Source organism: Saccopteryx bilineata, chromosome 9, assembly GCF_036850765.1.
Source record: "Saccopteryx bilineata isolate mSacBil1 chromosome 9, mSacBil1_pri_phased_curated, whole genome shotgun sequence".
In the NCBI taxonomy this organism is placed as follows: Eukaryota; Metazoa; Chordata; class Mammalia; order Chiroptera; family Emballonuridae; genus Saccopteryx; species Saccopteryx bilineata.
Genome location: NC_089498.1, coordinates 800,967 through 815,000, shown reverse-complemented (window position 1 = coordinate 815,000; position 14,034 = coordinate 800,967). Strand labels below are relative to the sequence as shown.

Here is a 14,034-nt window from a genome sequence, read left to right as displayed (position 1 = left end):
TCACACATAGGTGTGCATCAACATAGTTTTCATGTCTCTGGGATAAATGTCCAAGAGTGTAATCTTTGTACGGCCATTTCATGTGTAGTTTAATAAGAAACTGCTGTTTTCGGGAGTAGTTAGACCATTCTGGCCTAAGGCGGTGGCGTAGGAAGACCTGGCTCAGCTCGTGCCTCGGACAGGACACCCCGACTACACACAGGGCATGCTGACTGCACATTGTCCAGTGCAGGAAGGGTCGGTCTTTCACCTCCCACAGGCAGGACTCCTGGACTCCGCGGGCAAGGGCGGTTCACAGCGAGATGTGGAAACAGTCTGCTAATGGGGGCCCTTCTGAGTGAAGATCGCCATTCTGAGGACAGACACCTGCCTGCCCTTTGTGTTGGCCTCCCCACCCTCACGTGCAGAGATAAGACGCAGTCCAGGGCTGCGGAAAGGACTCACCACAGCTCTGACCCAAGTGGGACCCATGGTGCCCAGGGAGCCTGCCTCCACCCTGGGGAGCCTGCCTCCACAGCCCTCAGGCTGGGGCAGGACATGCTGGGGCAACACCCTCCTGGACCCCGCAGCAAACTTTCCATACTGCGTCTGGCAGCATACACGTTGCTGTCGTTCACATTCATGGGCTCCTCTGAACAAACCTGCACAGGAGATAGTACCACCTGGCCAAACCAGGGGCCACGATGGCACATCTCAGGAGCTTGGAGGCCGGGTCAGCTCCAGAGGGTGTTGGAGGGTCTGGAGAGGTAGAGCAGGTTGGTTCACGCTGGAGTGTCTGGTGCTTTAATAACCAGGTAAGGCCCTTCCTTGAGTCACATAGTTATTACGGGACAGGTTTGGCATTTAACTGAGGTTCTCTGATCCCAAAACGCCTACACCCTCCCGCTGTACCAAGACCACCCACAGTGGGTGTTCCCCCCCCCCAGTGTTACTCCCACACCCCGCTTTCCCCATTTTCTCTCCAACCCTGCGGCCACCAAGGGTCCCCAAGCTCCAGAGACGCCTTCTCCCAAGCGCTCTCTCTCTGCATAGCTCCCTGCCGGCCACACCTTTCCAGGCGTGGAACAATTTCTCTCTGAGACAGGTAGGGAACATAATGAATGAACAAGACCTTAAGGAAAAAAAAAAAAAAGAGAGAGAGAGAGCCAACCATATTTTTCTTTCCTTTTGAAGATAAAAATAATATGCCTGCTCGTCAGAATCTTCCATGATAGAGCTCATGTCCAGGAGCAAAACGAGAATGAAGAAACCTCCTCCTGCTAACGTGACCATGACCACAGCCCCTGTGACAACCCAGAGGTCACAGAAAAACCCCTCCTGGGTGGGGCCATGGGCGCCACGAGACCTCGGAGAGTTCCAGAGAAAATTATTTCTTGCTTCGTTTTATCCCTCTTTGTTAAGTACAGCCGGAAAATATCTGTAAAAAAAATTAACCTAAAGCTTAATGGCTTATGTGAGAATGACTTAATAAGAATATTCGGAGAGGTTATCGAGCTACACAATTAAACCCCTCCCACTCCATACTTTTCAGTCTAATTTCTGTCTAACGCTTATTCAGCAAACCAAAATGCCAATGCCCTCCTTCAATTTCCACTCCTTTGAACCTGCTAGTTTACGAATCAGAAGGGATTTATTTGTGTTATTTGCTGCACGTAACCTCCTGTTGAAAAGTGGTGTTGAAGCTGAAATCCTGAGATGCCCCAAGATCCACCAAACATCTGAAGAATGACTTTGATTTTTCTCTGCAAGCTGTGTTTGATTTACATCAATTAGGGCCCCGCATAAGGTATCATAGAACAGGAAGGCTAATAACCCAGAAATAACCTCATTAAAAGAGACAGCATATCGGTCTAAACAGAATGAACTCTAAGCAGAAAAATTAGTGACCTGGAAAGTAGCAGGAGAGGTAATAGCAACACCAAGAAAAAATACATTCCCGTTAGTGCGTCGAAGGAGAAATCACCCACAATGAAGTACAAACACAATGCAAGCTGAGGCAGAACATTTTTTTTTTAATGTTTTTAATCTGTCCAAATCCTGGAACATACAGTTTATTTTCCCCCGAGTGTCTGAAATCACACGTGTGTTCCCTGTCGCCTGGGACATGAAGACTGTCCCCAGCCTGCCTGCTCATGTGGGGCCCAGGAACTGTGACGACCTACCACCGGGGACAGTTTTGCAGGTTGGCGAGCCCCTCTGACCACTACCTGCCTGAGCCCAGGCCGCACAAGGTCCCTTCATTACACTGTGCCCTGTTTAGTGGCACAAACCATCGGGGACACTACGCCCCCCCACCCCCACCCCCCGCCTTTCCCTGATGATTCCAAGTGCCGTCTCCCTGGACTCCCACACGACAGAATTTTGTAAAGATCAAGTTTGCCAAGAAAATAACTGTCCCCATGAAGCCTCACACATGGTGTTTGGATAATTAAGAAAAGAAAAAAAAGAAAGAGGGGAAGGGGGGAAGAGAGGAGGGAGGGAGGGAGGGAAGGAGGGAGGGAGGGAGGGAGGGAGGGAGGGAGGGAGGAAGGGAGGGAAAGAGAGAGAGAGAGAAAGAAAGAAAGAAAGAAAGAAAGAGAGAGAGAGAAAGAGAGGAAGGAAGGGAGGGAGGGAGGGAGGAAAGAAGGAAGGAAGGAAGGAGGGAAGGAAGGAAGGGAGGGAGGGAGGGAGGGAGGGAGGGAGGGAGGGAGGGAGGGAGGGAGGGAAAGAGAGAGAGAAAGAAAGAAAGAAAGAAAGAAAGAAAGAAAGAAAGAAAGAGAAAGAGAGGAAGGAAGGGAGGGAGGGAGGGAGGGAGGGAGGGAGGGAGGAAAGAAGGAAGGAAGGAAGGAGGGGAGGGAGGGAGGGAGAGAGGGGAAAGAAAGAGGTCGTGTCAGAGGTAGAACTCGTCTAACAGCGAGATGAAGAGTGAAGAGGAAGGACATACATGTGCTGTCCTTGAGATTCTGTCGTCCAGAGAGTCCCCTCACAGGGGGAAGTCCTTGCAAGGCCGCTTTCAAGGGATGCCCAGCTCCTGAGTGGGTAGAATGATATGTAAACAAAGAGACATAAAGCTCTAGGTTGTACACAGCAGATTAAGACGGGGATTGCAATCGAGCCTATGATTACCTCTCACTCAGGTTTTTCACCGCCCTCCCTGGGCTGGTCGGTAAAGGTACCAGACAGACAGAAATCTCATGTCCGTGTCTGCAGACGTCTTGGTTGGCACAGCAGGAGAGGGGCTAGAACTGGCGTCCAGTGGGTGGAGGCCGGAGACGCCATAGAGCCTCCGACAATGCACCGGCCAGGCCCAGACAACAAAGACATTTCCAGCCACAAAGACTCAACCAAGCGGAGGCTGAGAAAACCTTCTTCCTCACGGTTTAAACCCAAGCAGAGCAGGTGCTACTTGGGCCAGAATTCAAGGCAGGGAAACACACACAGGGAGAAAACTGTCTCCTTTGTGATCACCTGTCTTCACCTCATTGTTCTTCTTTCTTTTCCTTTCTTTTTTCTTTTTTTTCCCCCTGCTGTTTTGAGAAAAACACAATTTCTTTCTCTCTCCTCCCCAACCCTTCCCTTTAGCCAGTAGCCACTATGGAAATGCTTTTGCTGGCTTGGAGTCATTCCGCCACTGCTTATTAATAATTTCCCCTTGGCATCTGCTGCCGCCTGTGCTAATGGCTCGGATCGAGCCAGGCCCACCGTGGAGGGCTGCCGCGCGCCAGGCGCCGGCCCGGCCAAGGGGTTCAACTCCGGTTCTGCTGCCCAGGAAGAGGCCTGACTAGGTGAAAGGAACTTCACGGGCTTGAAGATCACTCCACGGGGCTGGCGGTAGTGAAGGAGCCCTCATGATCTACCAGACAAATAAATATGCTTTTCTGAAATTGTCGGAAGCCTTATTTATAGAAAGGGCCCAAATGGCTCGGAAGGAATCGGCTTTAAGAAGCTCTTAGCTCTTCTGGCCATCGTCGCGGAGTGGAATGGAACGCTTTATGGTTGTTTTCTTGGCCTCTCACTGAGGCTGCGAGGAAAGCCGGGGTGGCCCCACCCGCCTTGGCCGCAGGGTGTGGGAGAGGGGGAGGGAGACCGCACAGCTGCTCCCCAGCCCGGAGGTCTCTCACCCCGGGGGCTGTGGGGGAGGGGAGCACCTGCCACCAGCAGGGCAATGCCAGCCGTCTCCCCGGAGGGCCCGCTGCAGGGACGAGCCAGAGGGCTGGGCTGGCCACCAACAGGCTGGTTGGAAAATTCATGCTTAAAACTGTTCTTGGATTGGTGGCCAACCCCAGGAGATTTAACCACCGATCGATGTTTTTTTTACTTTTAAATGAAATCACTGGTCCGACCTAAACACTCGGCAACCACGGACCCCACTGTCCAGTGTCCTCCCCAGTGCCCCGCCCTGGACTCCCTGCCCGACCCGAGTCTGCGGCCACTCACCGCCAGAGAAGCAGTCGGCGATCTGGTCAGCATTTGAGAAGAGTGAGGAGCAGAACCAGACACAAAGGGAGGGATCGATCCGGAGTGAGACCAGGAGACGATGCTGGAAACGGCAGACCCCTGTGGGCTGGGCCATCAGGGTGGGCAAGGAGCTGGCGCTGGAGAGCTGTGTCCCTGAGACTCAGAGAACAGGCAGAAGGGCTCTGGGTGCAGACGGCCGGGCTAAAACAGGGAGGGTGGGGCACTCTGCCCTCCCCGTGAACGCCGCACCGTCTGGGCTCTGAGACCAGTGCTCGGACAGCCCCCCAGTCCTCACCGCTGCCCCAGGCTCCTCGTCGCTCCCCACACACTGGGTGCAGTCTCCTTCGTGAACTGAGCCCACCAGACACCCCAGCTGGGAGGCTGACACCAAGCGTCCGAGCCAAGTGAGAGCGAGGGCAGGTGGGTCTGGGGCCATTGATCAGCCGTGAAACCCACCCTGAGCGCATTTCTTCTGCTGAGTTGCCCTCTCCCCCAGAAGACCCTCCTGGCACCGCGGCGCGGCCCGAGAGCCTCCCTTCGATGGCAGGGGGAGGGAAAGGCCAGACACGCCACGGGGGAGGGTTACTGATGTTTCAGATGTGGATGCTTGCACCCCACGGGCCTGCTCACTGCTTGCTGGGGGTGGGGGGGGGGGGGTCCGGGCAAACAAACTCACAACATCGCTCAAAACAAGAACCTCCCCTTCGCATCTTGTCCCTCCATCAGATAACGACGGTGAGCTAATCATTCAGATACACGTAGTGTCCTCCAGACCGGAGGATGCGGGGGCTGACCCGCACATCTGTGGTTTCTCCATCGTAACATCCTTGAGGACAAAACCTTTTTTTTTTTTTTTAATTTATTGCATTGACATGGTTTCAAGTGTCCCACTCACTGTAACACCCGGGAACAAAGCTTAAGTCACGAATTTATTAATGACACATGGAGGATTAGGTCAATTTTTCTGTAGACTGAGAACTTGGCGATGAAGAGATCAGACCAAAAAGTTGAAGGAAAAGAAGAAGAAGAAAAAAAAGAAGTAAACTTGGGACACTCTGTTCTCCGTGTCGAGTAGAGTGGAATGAAATCTAAAAGAGGAATCAAAATAAAATAAAAACCAGTCAGAGGCCATTCTGTGGGCAGACCTCAGCTCCAGGAGCCCCATGGTGTGTCTGAAGGAAGCCGACGGGTCCCACACACCCCTGCAGAGACGGCTGGTCCAGCCTGTAGCCACCACACCCGTCACCCAGGTGAGGGAGACAAAAATCACTTCAGGCTGCGGCCTCCAGCCCCACAGGGACGGGGGTCTCATGCTGGAGAGATCAGCCAGCAGAGGGAAAAAAAATTCATCCAAACTTCAGTAATTTTCACCAAAAGGAGTCAACACTCAGGAACAAGATCAGCCCGTTTAAGAATCGGTTTGCCGACATCAGCAGCTCGGCCCCGTGGGCCCCGGCCTGTGCCTCCCTCGAGCACGTGACTGAAGACACTCTGTCTGATACGAGGAGATGAACCAGGAGGGAAAGACCAGCGGGCCTGGGGCGCTCGGGCGGGGTTGGGAACTGTGAGAGCCCGCTATGGCAGCCACAGGGAAGACAGTGCATGTGAGGTGATGGCGTGAGGTCTGGTGGTGGGACCCGCTCTCCGGGGCCGAGACACGGAAATCGGAGCTTGACCCAGTGTTTCACAGAACCACCCTTCTCACTCTGCCTCGGCAATCTTTGCCGTATCTCCATACCATCTGTTCTAGAATTTACTTTCCGAACAAGTTGCCTAACAAAAACGGTCCATCCTCATTCTGACCAGTGAGCTCCAGCGAATCTGTGGTTTCCGTGTGCGTCTTGTGTTTCTTCTGATAGGCACGAAAATAAAAGTCTTCCCACGCCTCCGTCGGTCCCCACCTGTGTCGCCCACTCCCCGAGGGGCAGGGTCCACACTGGGGATCACTCTTCAGTTGTTGTTCATCAGAAAGGAAGACCAGGACAGTACCTTTCACTGGAATGAAGACACTTCTCTTGGCAACATAATCGACACTGATGAGCTACAGTCTTTTCTTAGCTCTCCATCCCACTGAGTCCCGAGTTGCGTTCAATCTTTTGACCCACCCTCCCACGGCCCCTCAGCCTCCCCCGTCCTCTGCCTACGGACCTGGATGCCACACTCTCACGGGACGGGCAGTGTCCCCGATGCCACGCTCTCACGGGACGGGCAGTGTCCCCGATGCCACGCTCTCACGGGACGGGCAGTGTCCCCGATGCCACGCTCTCACGGGACGGGCAGTGTCCCCGATGCCACGCTCTCACGGGATGGGCAGTGTCCCCGCAAGCTCGACCTGCCACCACTGGAACGGACTCCGAGCAGATGCCGGAGCCAGACTCCACGCGATGGCTAGGGCTTACCCAGCCGCTCAGGGCCCAGCTTCAGTTTCTGTAACATGGGGATACAACACTGGTCACCTGATGGCGTCGCCTGGCCACGTTAGAGGAGTTCCTGCACCTGAGCGCTTAGACCAGTGCGTGGAGCATAAAAATACTCGGTACGTGGGGGCCATCATTTTAGTTACTATTTATTACTGTACCCCCCCAAACAGCTCTCCTTCCCAAACGCCCCACTGTTCAAAGGTCTCAAGTCTAATAGCTGCTCTCCTTCCCTCCTTCTCTCCTTCTCTCCTTCCCTCCTTCTCTCCTTCTCTCCTTCTCTCCTTCTCTCCTTCTCTCCTTTTCTCCTTCCCTCCTTCTCTCGCTCCCAGTTCTGTGTCTGCCCCTGGGAGGAGGCCCCTGGGTGTGCACCAGCTCTCCCGTCCTAACACCGCGTGGCCATCTCCGGTCACCGCCTGGTCATCTCCGGTCACCGCGTGGCCATCTCCAGTCACCGCCTGGTCATCTCCGGTCACCGCGTGGCCATCTCCAGTCACCGCCTGGTCGTCTCCGGTCACCGCCTGGTCATCTCCAGTCACCGCGTGGCCATCTCCGGTCACCGCCTGGTCGTCTCCGGTCACCGCCTGGTCGTCTCCGGTCACCGCGTGGCCATCTCCAGTCACCGCCTGGTCGTCTCCGGTCACCGCCTGGTCATCTCCAGTCACCGCGTGGCCATCTCCGGTCACCGCCTGGTCGTCTCCGGTCACCGCCTGGTCATCTCCAGTCACCGCGTGGTCATCTCCGGTCACCGCCTGGTCGTCTCCGGTCACCGCGTGGTCATCTCCGGTCACCACGTGGTCATCTCCGGTCACCGCGTGGTCATCTCCGGTCACCGCCTGGTCGTCTCCGGTCACCACCTGGTCGTCTCCGGTCACCGCGTGGCCGTCTCCGGTCACCACCTGGTCATCTCCGGTCACCACCTGGTCGTCTCCGGTCACCACCTGGTCGTCTCCGGTCACCGCGTGGCCGTCTCCGGTCACCGCCTGGTCATCTCCAGTCACCGCCTGGTCGTCTCCGGTCACCACCTGGTCGTCTCCGGTCACCGCGTGGCCGTCTCCGGTCACCGCCTGGTCATCTCCAGTCACCGCCTGGTCGTCTCCGGTCACCACCTGGTCGTCTCCGGTCACCACCTGGTCGTCTCCGGTCACCGCCTGGTCATCTCCAGTCACCGCCTGGTCATCTCCGGTCACCACCTGGTCGTCTCCAGTCACCGCGTGGCCATCTCCGGTCACCACCTGGTCATCTCCGGTCACCACCTGGTCGTCTCCAGTCACCACCTGGTCGTCTCCGGTCACCGCGTGGCCGTCTCCGGTCACCGCCTGGTCATCTCCAGTCACCACCTGGTCGTCTCCGGTCACCACCTGGTCGTCTCCGGTCACCGCGTGGCCGTCTCCGGTCACCGCCTGGTCATCTCCAGTCACCGCCTGGTCATCTCCGGTCACCGCCTGGTCGTCTCCGGTCACCGCGTGGCCGTCTCCGGTCACCGCCTGGTCATCTCCAGTCACCACCTGGTCGTCTCCGGTCACCACCTGGTCGTCTCCGGTCACCGCGTGGCCGTCTCCGGTCACCACCTGGTCATCTCCAGTCACCACCTGGTCATCTCCGGTCACCACCTGGTCGTCTCCGGTCACCGCCTGGTCGTCTCCGGTCACCGCCTGGTCATCTCCAGTCACCACCTGGTCATCTCCGGTCACCACCTGGTCGTCTCCGGTCACCGCCTGGTCGTCTCCGGTCACCACCTGGCCGTCTCCGGTCACCGCGTGGCCGTCTCCGGTCACCGCCTGGTCATCTCCAGTCACCACCTGGTCGTCTCCGGTCACCACCTGGTCGTCTCCGGTCACCGCGTGGCCGTCTCCGGTCACCACCTGGTCGTCTCCAGTCACCGCGTGGCCGTCTCCGGTCACCGCCTGGTCGTCTCCGGTCACCGCCTGGTCATCTCCAGTCACCACCTGGTCATCTCCAGTCACCGCCTGGTCGTCTCCGGTCACCACCTGGTCGTCTCCAGTCACCGCCTGGTCGTCTCCGGTCACCGCCTGGTCATCTCCAGTCACCACCTGGTCATCTCCAGTCACCGCCTGGTCATCTCCAGTCACCGCCTGGTCGTCTCCGGTCACCACCTGGTCGTCTCCGGTCACCACCTGGTCGTCTCCGGTCACCGCCTGGTCGTCTCCGGTCACCACCTGGTCGTCTCCGGTCACCGCCTGGTCGTCTCCGGTCACCGCCTGGTCGTCTCCGGTCACCGCCTGGTCATCTCCGGTCACCACCTGGTCGTCTCCGGTCACCGCGTGGCCGTCTCCGGTCACCGCCTGGTCATCTCCAGTCACCACCTGGTCGTCTCCGGTCACCACCTGGTCGTCTCCGGTCACCGCGTGGCCGTCTCCGGTCACCGCCTGGTCATCTCCAGTCACCACCTGGTCGTCTCCGGTCACCACCTGGTCGTCTCCGGTCACCGCGTGGCCGTCTCCGGTCACCACCTGGTCGTCTCCGGTCACCGCCTGGTCATCTCCGGTCACCGCCTGGTCGTCTCCGGTCACCGCCTGGTCGTCTCCAGTCACCGCCTGGTCGTCTCCGGTCACCGCCTGGTCGTCTCCAGTCACCGCCTGGTCGTCTCCAGTCACCGCGTGGCCGTCTCCGGTCACCGCCTGGTCATCTCCGGTCACCACCTGGTCGTCTCCGGTCACCGCCTGGTCGTCTCCGGTCACCGCCTGGTCGTCTCCGGTCACCGCCTGGTCGTCTCCAGTCACCGCGTGGCCGTCTCCGGTCACCACCTGGTCGTCTCCGGTCACCGCCTGGTCGTCTCCAGTCACCGCGTGGCCGTCTCCGGTCACCACCTGGTCGTCTCCGGTCACCGCCTGGTCGTCTCCAGTCACCGCGTGGCCGTCTCCGGTCACCACCTGGTCGTCTCCAGTCACCGCGTAGCCGTCTCCAGTCACCGCGTGGCCATCTCTGGTCCCCTCACTCCGTGCTCATGGCCCCAGCCGCCAGCACACGGCCTTAGACCTCGCTCCCCACCTCACCATCCAGCTTGGTCTGGATCACCGTTCCGTCCCTCTGTTCTGGAATATCCACTACTTCCTGATGTCCTGGCCATGCAAGAGCAAGGTTTCCGACAATCTCACACAGTCCTGTCACCTGTGTCTACTGATGTCCCCACATCTACTGTCCTCCATGGTCAGAGCGCCCCTCCACTCCCCACCTGGGTGTGCTCAGACCACCTCTGTGCCTTTCTCAACACTCCCTGCTCCCCACGCGGCCCAGCTCCTCGAGGGAGGCTTCCTTGATTGCTCCCCTAAGAGATATCTGACCAAGTCCTCCTCTTCAAGTAGAGACCTGACTCCCATTGCTCCCATTAACCCCCAGGGAGGTGGCAGAAGACCCAGACTCATGTACCCCCCCCCCAGGGCCTGTTGTCTGAGGTGGGACAGTGACCCAGCGAAGCCAATCACAATTCTTTGAGAGGCCTCAGTGACTGATCCAAGTGATAAACTGAACCAATCAGAGGCATTCCTAAGAAGCAGCTAATCGGAGCAGGTGAGGAAAACTCCCCTTCAATGAGGAGGCGAGTTCAGAACCACGGGGCGGGGGGTAGGAGGGAAGCAGCCTTGTGAGGAAGCTGGCACTCGGGCAAGTCAGAGAGTGAAGACGGAGCCTGCCAGGAGCACCGAGTCTGGCCCCACACCTCCCCGCCTCTCCGAGTCAGAGAGTGAAGACGGGGCCTGCCGGGAGCACCGAGTCTGGCCCCACACCTCCCCGCCTCTCCGAGTCAGAGAGTGAAGACGGGGCCTGCCGGGAGCACCGAGTCTGACCTCTCACCTCCCCGCCTCTCCGAGTCAGAGAGTGAAGACGGTGCCTGCCGGGAGCACCGAGTCTGACCTCTCACCTCCCCGCCTCTCCGAGTCAGAGAGTGAAGACGGAGCCTGCCGGGAGCACCGAGTCTGGCCCCACACCTCCCCGCCTCTCCGAGTCAGAGAGTGAAGACGGGGCCTGCCGGGAGCACCGAGTCTGGCCCCACACCTCCCCGCCTCTCCGAGTCAGAGAGTGAAGACGGGGCCTGCCGGGAGCACCGAGTCTGGCCCCACACCTCCCCGCCTCTCCCTGAGTCAGAGAGTGAAGACGGGGCCTGCCGGGAGCACCGAGTCTGGCCCCACGCCTCCCCGCCTCTCCGAGTCAGAGAGTGAAGACGGGGCCTGCCGGGAGCACCGAGTCTGGCCCCACACCTCCCCGCCTCTCCCTGAGTCAGAGAGTGAAGACGGGGCCTGCCGGGAGCACCGAGTCTGGCCCCACGCCTCCCCGCCTCTCCCTGAGTCAGAGAGTGAAGACGGGGCCTGCCGGGAGCACCGAGTCTGGCCCCACACCTCCCCGCCTCTCCGAGTCAGAGAGTGAAGACGGGGCCTGCCGGGAGCACCGAGTCTGGCCCCACACCTCCCCGCCTCTCCCTGAGTCAGAGAGTGAAGACGGGGCCTGCCGGGAGCACCGAGTCTGACCTCTCACCTCCCCGCCTCTCCGAGTCAGAGAGTGAAGACGGAGCCTGCCGGGAGCACCGAGTCTGACCTCTCACCTCCCCGCCTCTCCGAGTCAGAGAGTGAAGACGGAGCCTGCCGGGAGCACCGAGTCTGGCCCCACACCTCCCCGCCTCTCCGAGACAGAGAGTGAAGACGGGGCCTGCCGGGAGCACCGAGTCTGGCCCCACACCTCCCCGCCTCTCCCTGAGTCAGAGAGTGAAGACGGGGCCTGCCGGGAGCACCGAGTCTGGCCCCACACCTCCCCGCCTCTCCCTGAGTCAGAGAGTGAAGACGGGGCCTGCCGGGAGCACCGAGTCTGGCCCCACGCCTCCCCGCCTCTCCCTGAGTCAGAGAGTGAAGACGGAGCCTGCCGGGAGCACCGAGTCTGGCCCCACACCTCCCCGCCTCTCCCTGAGTCAGAGAGTGAAGACGGGGCCTGCCGGGAGCACCGAGTCTGGCCCCACACCTCCCCGCCTCTCCGAGTCAGAGAGGGAAGACGGGGCCTGCCGGGAGCACCGAGTCTGGCCCCACACCTCCCCGCCTCTCCCTGAGTCAGAGAGTGAAGACGGGGCCTGCCGGGAGCACCGAGTCTGGCCCCACACCTCCCCGCCTCTCCGAGTCAGAGAGTGAAGACGGGGCCTGCCGGGAGCACCGAGTCTGGCCCCACACCTCCCCGCCTCTCCGAGTCAGAGAGTGAAGACGGGGCCTGCCGGGAGCACCGAGTCTGGCCCCACACCTCCCCGCCTCTCCCTGAGTCAGAGAGTGAAGACGGGGCCTGCCGGGAGCACCGAGTCTGGCCCCACACCTCCCCGCCTCTCCGAGTCAGAGAGTGAAGACGGGGCCTGCCGGGAGCACCGAGTCTGGCCCCACACCTCCCCGCCTCTCCGAGTCAGAGAGTGAAGACGGGGCCTGCCGGGAGCACCGAGTCTGGCCCCACACCTCCCCGCCTCTCCGAGTCAGAGAGTGAAGACGGGGCCTGCCGGGAGCACCGAGTCTGGCCCCACACCTCCCCGCCTCTCCCTGAGTCAGAGAGTGAAGACGGGGCCTGCCGGGAGCACCGAGTCTGGCCCCACACCTCCCCGCCTCTCCCTGAGTCAGAGAGTGAAGACGGAGCCTGCCGGGAATACTGAGTCTGGCCCCACACCTCCCCGCCTCTCCCTGAGTCAGAGAGTGAAGACGGGGCCTTCCGGGAGCACCGAGTCTGGCCCCACGCCTCCCCGCCTCTCCCTGAGTCAGAGAGTGAAGACGGGGCCTGCCGGGAGCACCGAGTCTGGCCCCACACCTCCCCGCCTCTCCCTGAGTCAGAGAGTGAAGACGGGGCCTGCCGGGAGCACCGAGTCTGGCCCCACACCTCCCCGCCTCTCCCTGAGTCAGAGAGTGAAAACGGGGCCTGCCGGGAGCACCGAGTCTGGCCCCACACCTCCCCGCCTCTCCCTGAGTCAGAGAGTGAAGACGGGGCCTGCCGGGAGCACCGAGTCTGGCCCCACACCTCCCCGCCTCTCCGAGTCAACCTGGAAAGGACTCAGAACCCCGCCAGAGAAGAACCACCCTGCCTTCTTAAAAAGCCATCCAGAGCTGGTTTACGTCTTCAGAACACAAAGCTCCTCCACTCAGGTCTCGAGTGAGTGTGAGAATTCTTCGCTCTCAGTTGCTCAGGTAGGTGACTCATCTCTCCAGTTGGGAGCGGACCAGTCCTCCTGTTTTTTCCACATCTGTCTCAGCCCTTTACCACCCTCTCTCGGGCACAAAGTAGATGCTCACTAAGTACCTGGGCCCGTCGAGGATGTCACCAGCAGCTTTTCGGTCGGTTGCAAAGAGGAAAATCCTAGGTCGTCGAGAGACGGCCCATGAGCCCTCCTCCAGTCACAAGTGTGTTAAGAACCGAGTCCCAGAGAAGGGTGGTTTTCTCAGGAAAGGTTGCTTAACACAAAAGCCCATTTATCTGCCTGCAGAAGACATTTAATCAATTTACATGAGGGATTTCAAAATTAGTCAGACTGTAATGAACTATGAAATACTGATTAATGCAGTTTTGCGATGTTTGATTAGAAACTTAACGTGTACGCCGGCACGTGTTCCCCATTTAGGGCGTTTGTCTGCTAATACGGCGTGTCCCACGATTGCCAGGATAGATACTCCGAACTGCAGAACCGCGGTGTGAACTTCTGATGAACGATGGGTAAAGAGCCTTTCTGCCTGGGGTGTTTCCTGATGTTAAAGGGTTTTATTTTATTTGTTTTTTACTCTGGGGGTTGGGGGGGAATGGCCCACGGGGTAATTCAGTGCGGGGCGGATTATTAGCTGTTCATTATTTAAGAGTTCTGTGCAGACCACAAGGAGAGCTGGGAAGCCCGCCTCCCACCCAGTCCTGTCCTAACAGCCAGGCTTTCTCTGGGAGGAAACGACAACTCTCATTTTGCAAAGGCAGAAGGAGCTGAAATCTTTGGGCTAGAATTCGAATTCAGCACCGCCAACCAAAAAGGTATATGAGGTTCTCCCCCCCCCCCGCCCCGGGTTAAGGGGATTAGCTGACTAGTGATTGGAAGCTTCCAAAATCCCTTAGAACGTAGGGAGACCACCGCGTGCCCCGGGAGAGTCTGATGCTCCCGCTACTCCCAGGGAAAGGGGGAGTCTCCCTTATGTAACCCTGTCCAGGGACAGTCACCCGACCTCAGTGT

At 58.9% G+C, this 14,034-nt stretch overlaps 2 protein-coding genes across 2 annotated transcripts in view; one reads left to right on the top strand and one right to left on the bottom strand.

Annotated features, from left to right (window-relative positions):
• The window catches only part of LOC136313202 (Kruppel-like factor 18), a 16,886-nt gene extending 7,012 nt beyond the window's left edge, over positions 1-9,874 (bottom strand). Inside the window, exons 1-6 of the mRNA XM_066243357.1 lie at positions 9,867-9,874; positions 7,268-9,800; positions 4,894-4,972; positions 4,687-4,788; positions 4,417-4,590; positions 3,996-4,171 (exon numbers count right to left, since the gene is read on the bottom strand). Of these exons, the coding sequence (XP_066099454.1) occupies positions 3,996-4,171; positions 4,417-4,590; positions 4,687-4,788; positions 4,894-4,972; positions 7,268-9,800; positions 9,867-9,874 (3,072 nt within the window). The remainder of the gene's footprint in view (positions 1-3,995; positions 4,172-4,416; positions 4,591-4,686; positions 4,789-4,893; positions 4,973-7,267; positions 9,801-9,866) is intronic.
• A 124-nt stretch (positions 9,875-9,998) lies between these two features.
• On the top strand, positions 9,999-13,525 carry LOC136313201 (polysialoglycoprotein-like). Its single transcript, XM_066243356.1, has 8 exons — positions 9,999-10,025; positions 10,555-10,653; positions 10,756-10,884; positions 11,026-11,331; positions 11,501-11,944; positions 12,047-12,214; positions 12,317-13,012; positions 13,484-13,525. Exons 1-8 carry the CDS (start codon positions 9,999-10,001, stop codon positions 13,523-13,525), a joined length of 1,911 nt encoding a protein of 636 aa, XP_066099453.1.
• Positions 13,526-14,034: the final 509 nt, after the last annotated feature.

Excerpts from the sequence above, each read along its gene's own strand:
- LOC136313201 (XM_066243356.1), top strand. The coding sequence starts at position 9,999 with ATGTCCCCACATCTACTGTCCTCCATG. Across the intron at positions 10,654-10,755 it reads GGGCCTGCCGGGAGCACCGA|AGAGTGAAGACGGAGCCTGC; the intron begins GTCTGACCTCTC and ends TCTCCGAGTCAG. Across the intron at positions 11,332-11,500 it reads GGGCCTGCCGGGAGCACCGA|AGAGTGAAGACGGGGCCTGC; the intron begins GTCTGACCTCTC and ends TCTCCGAGACAG.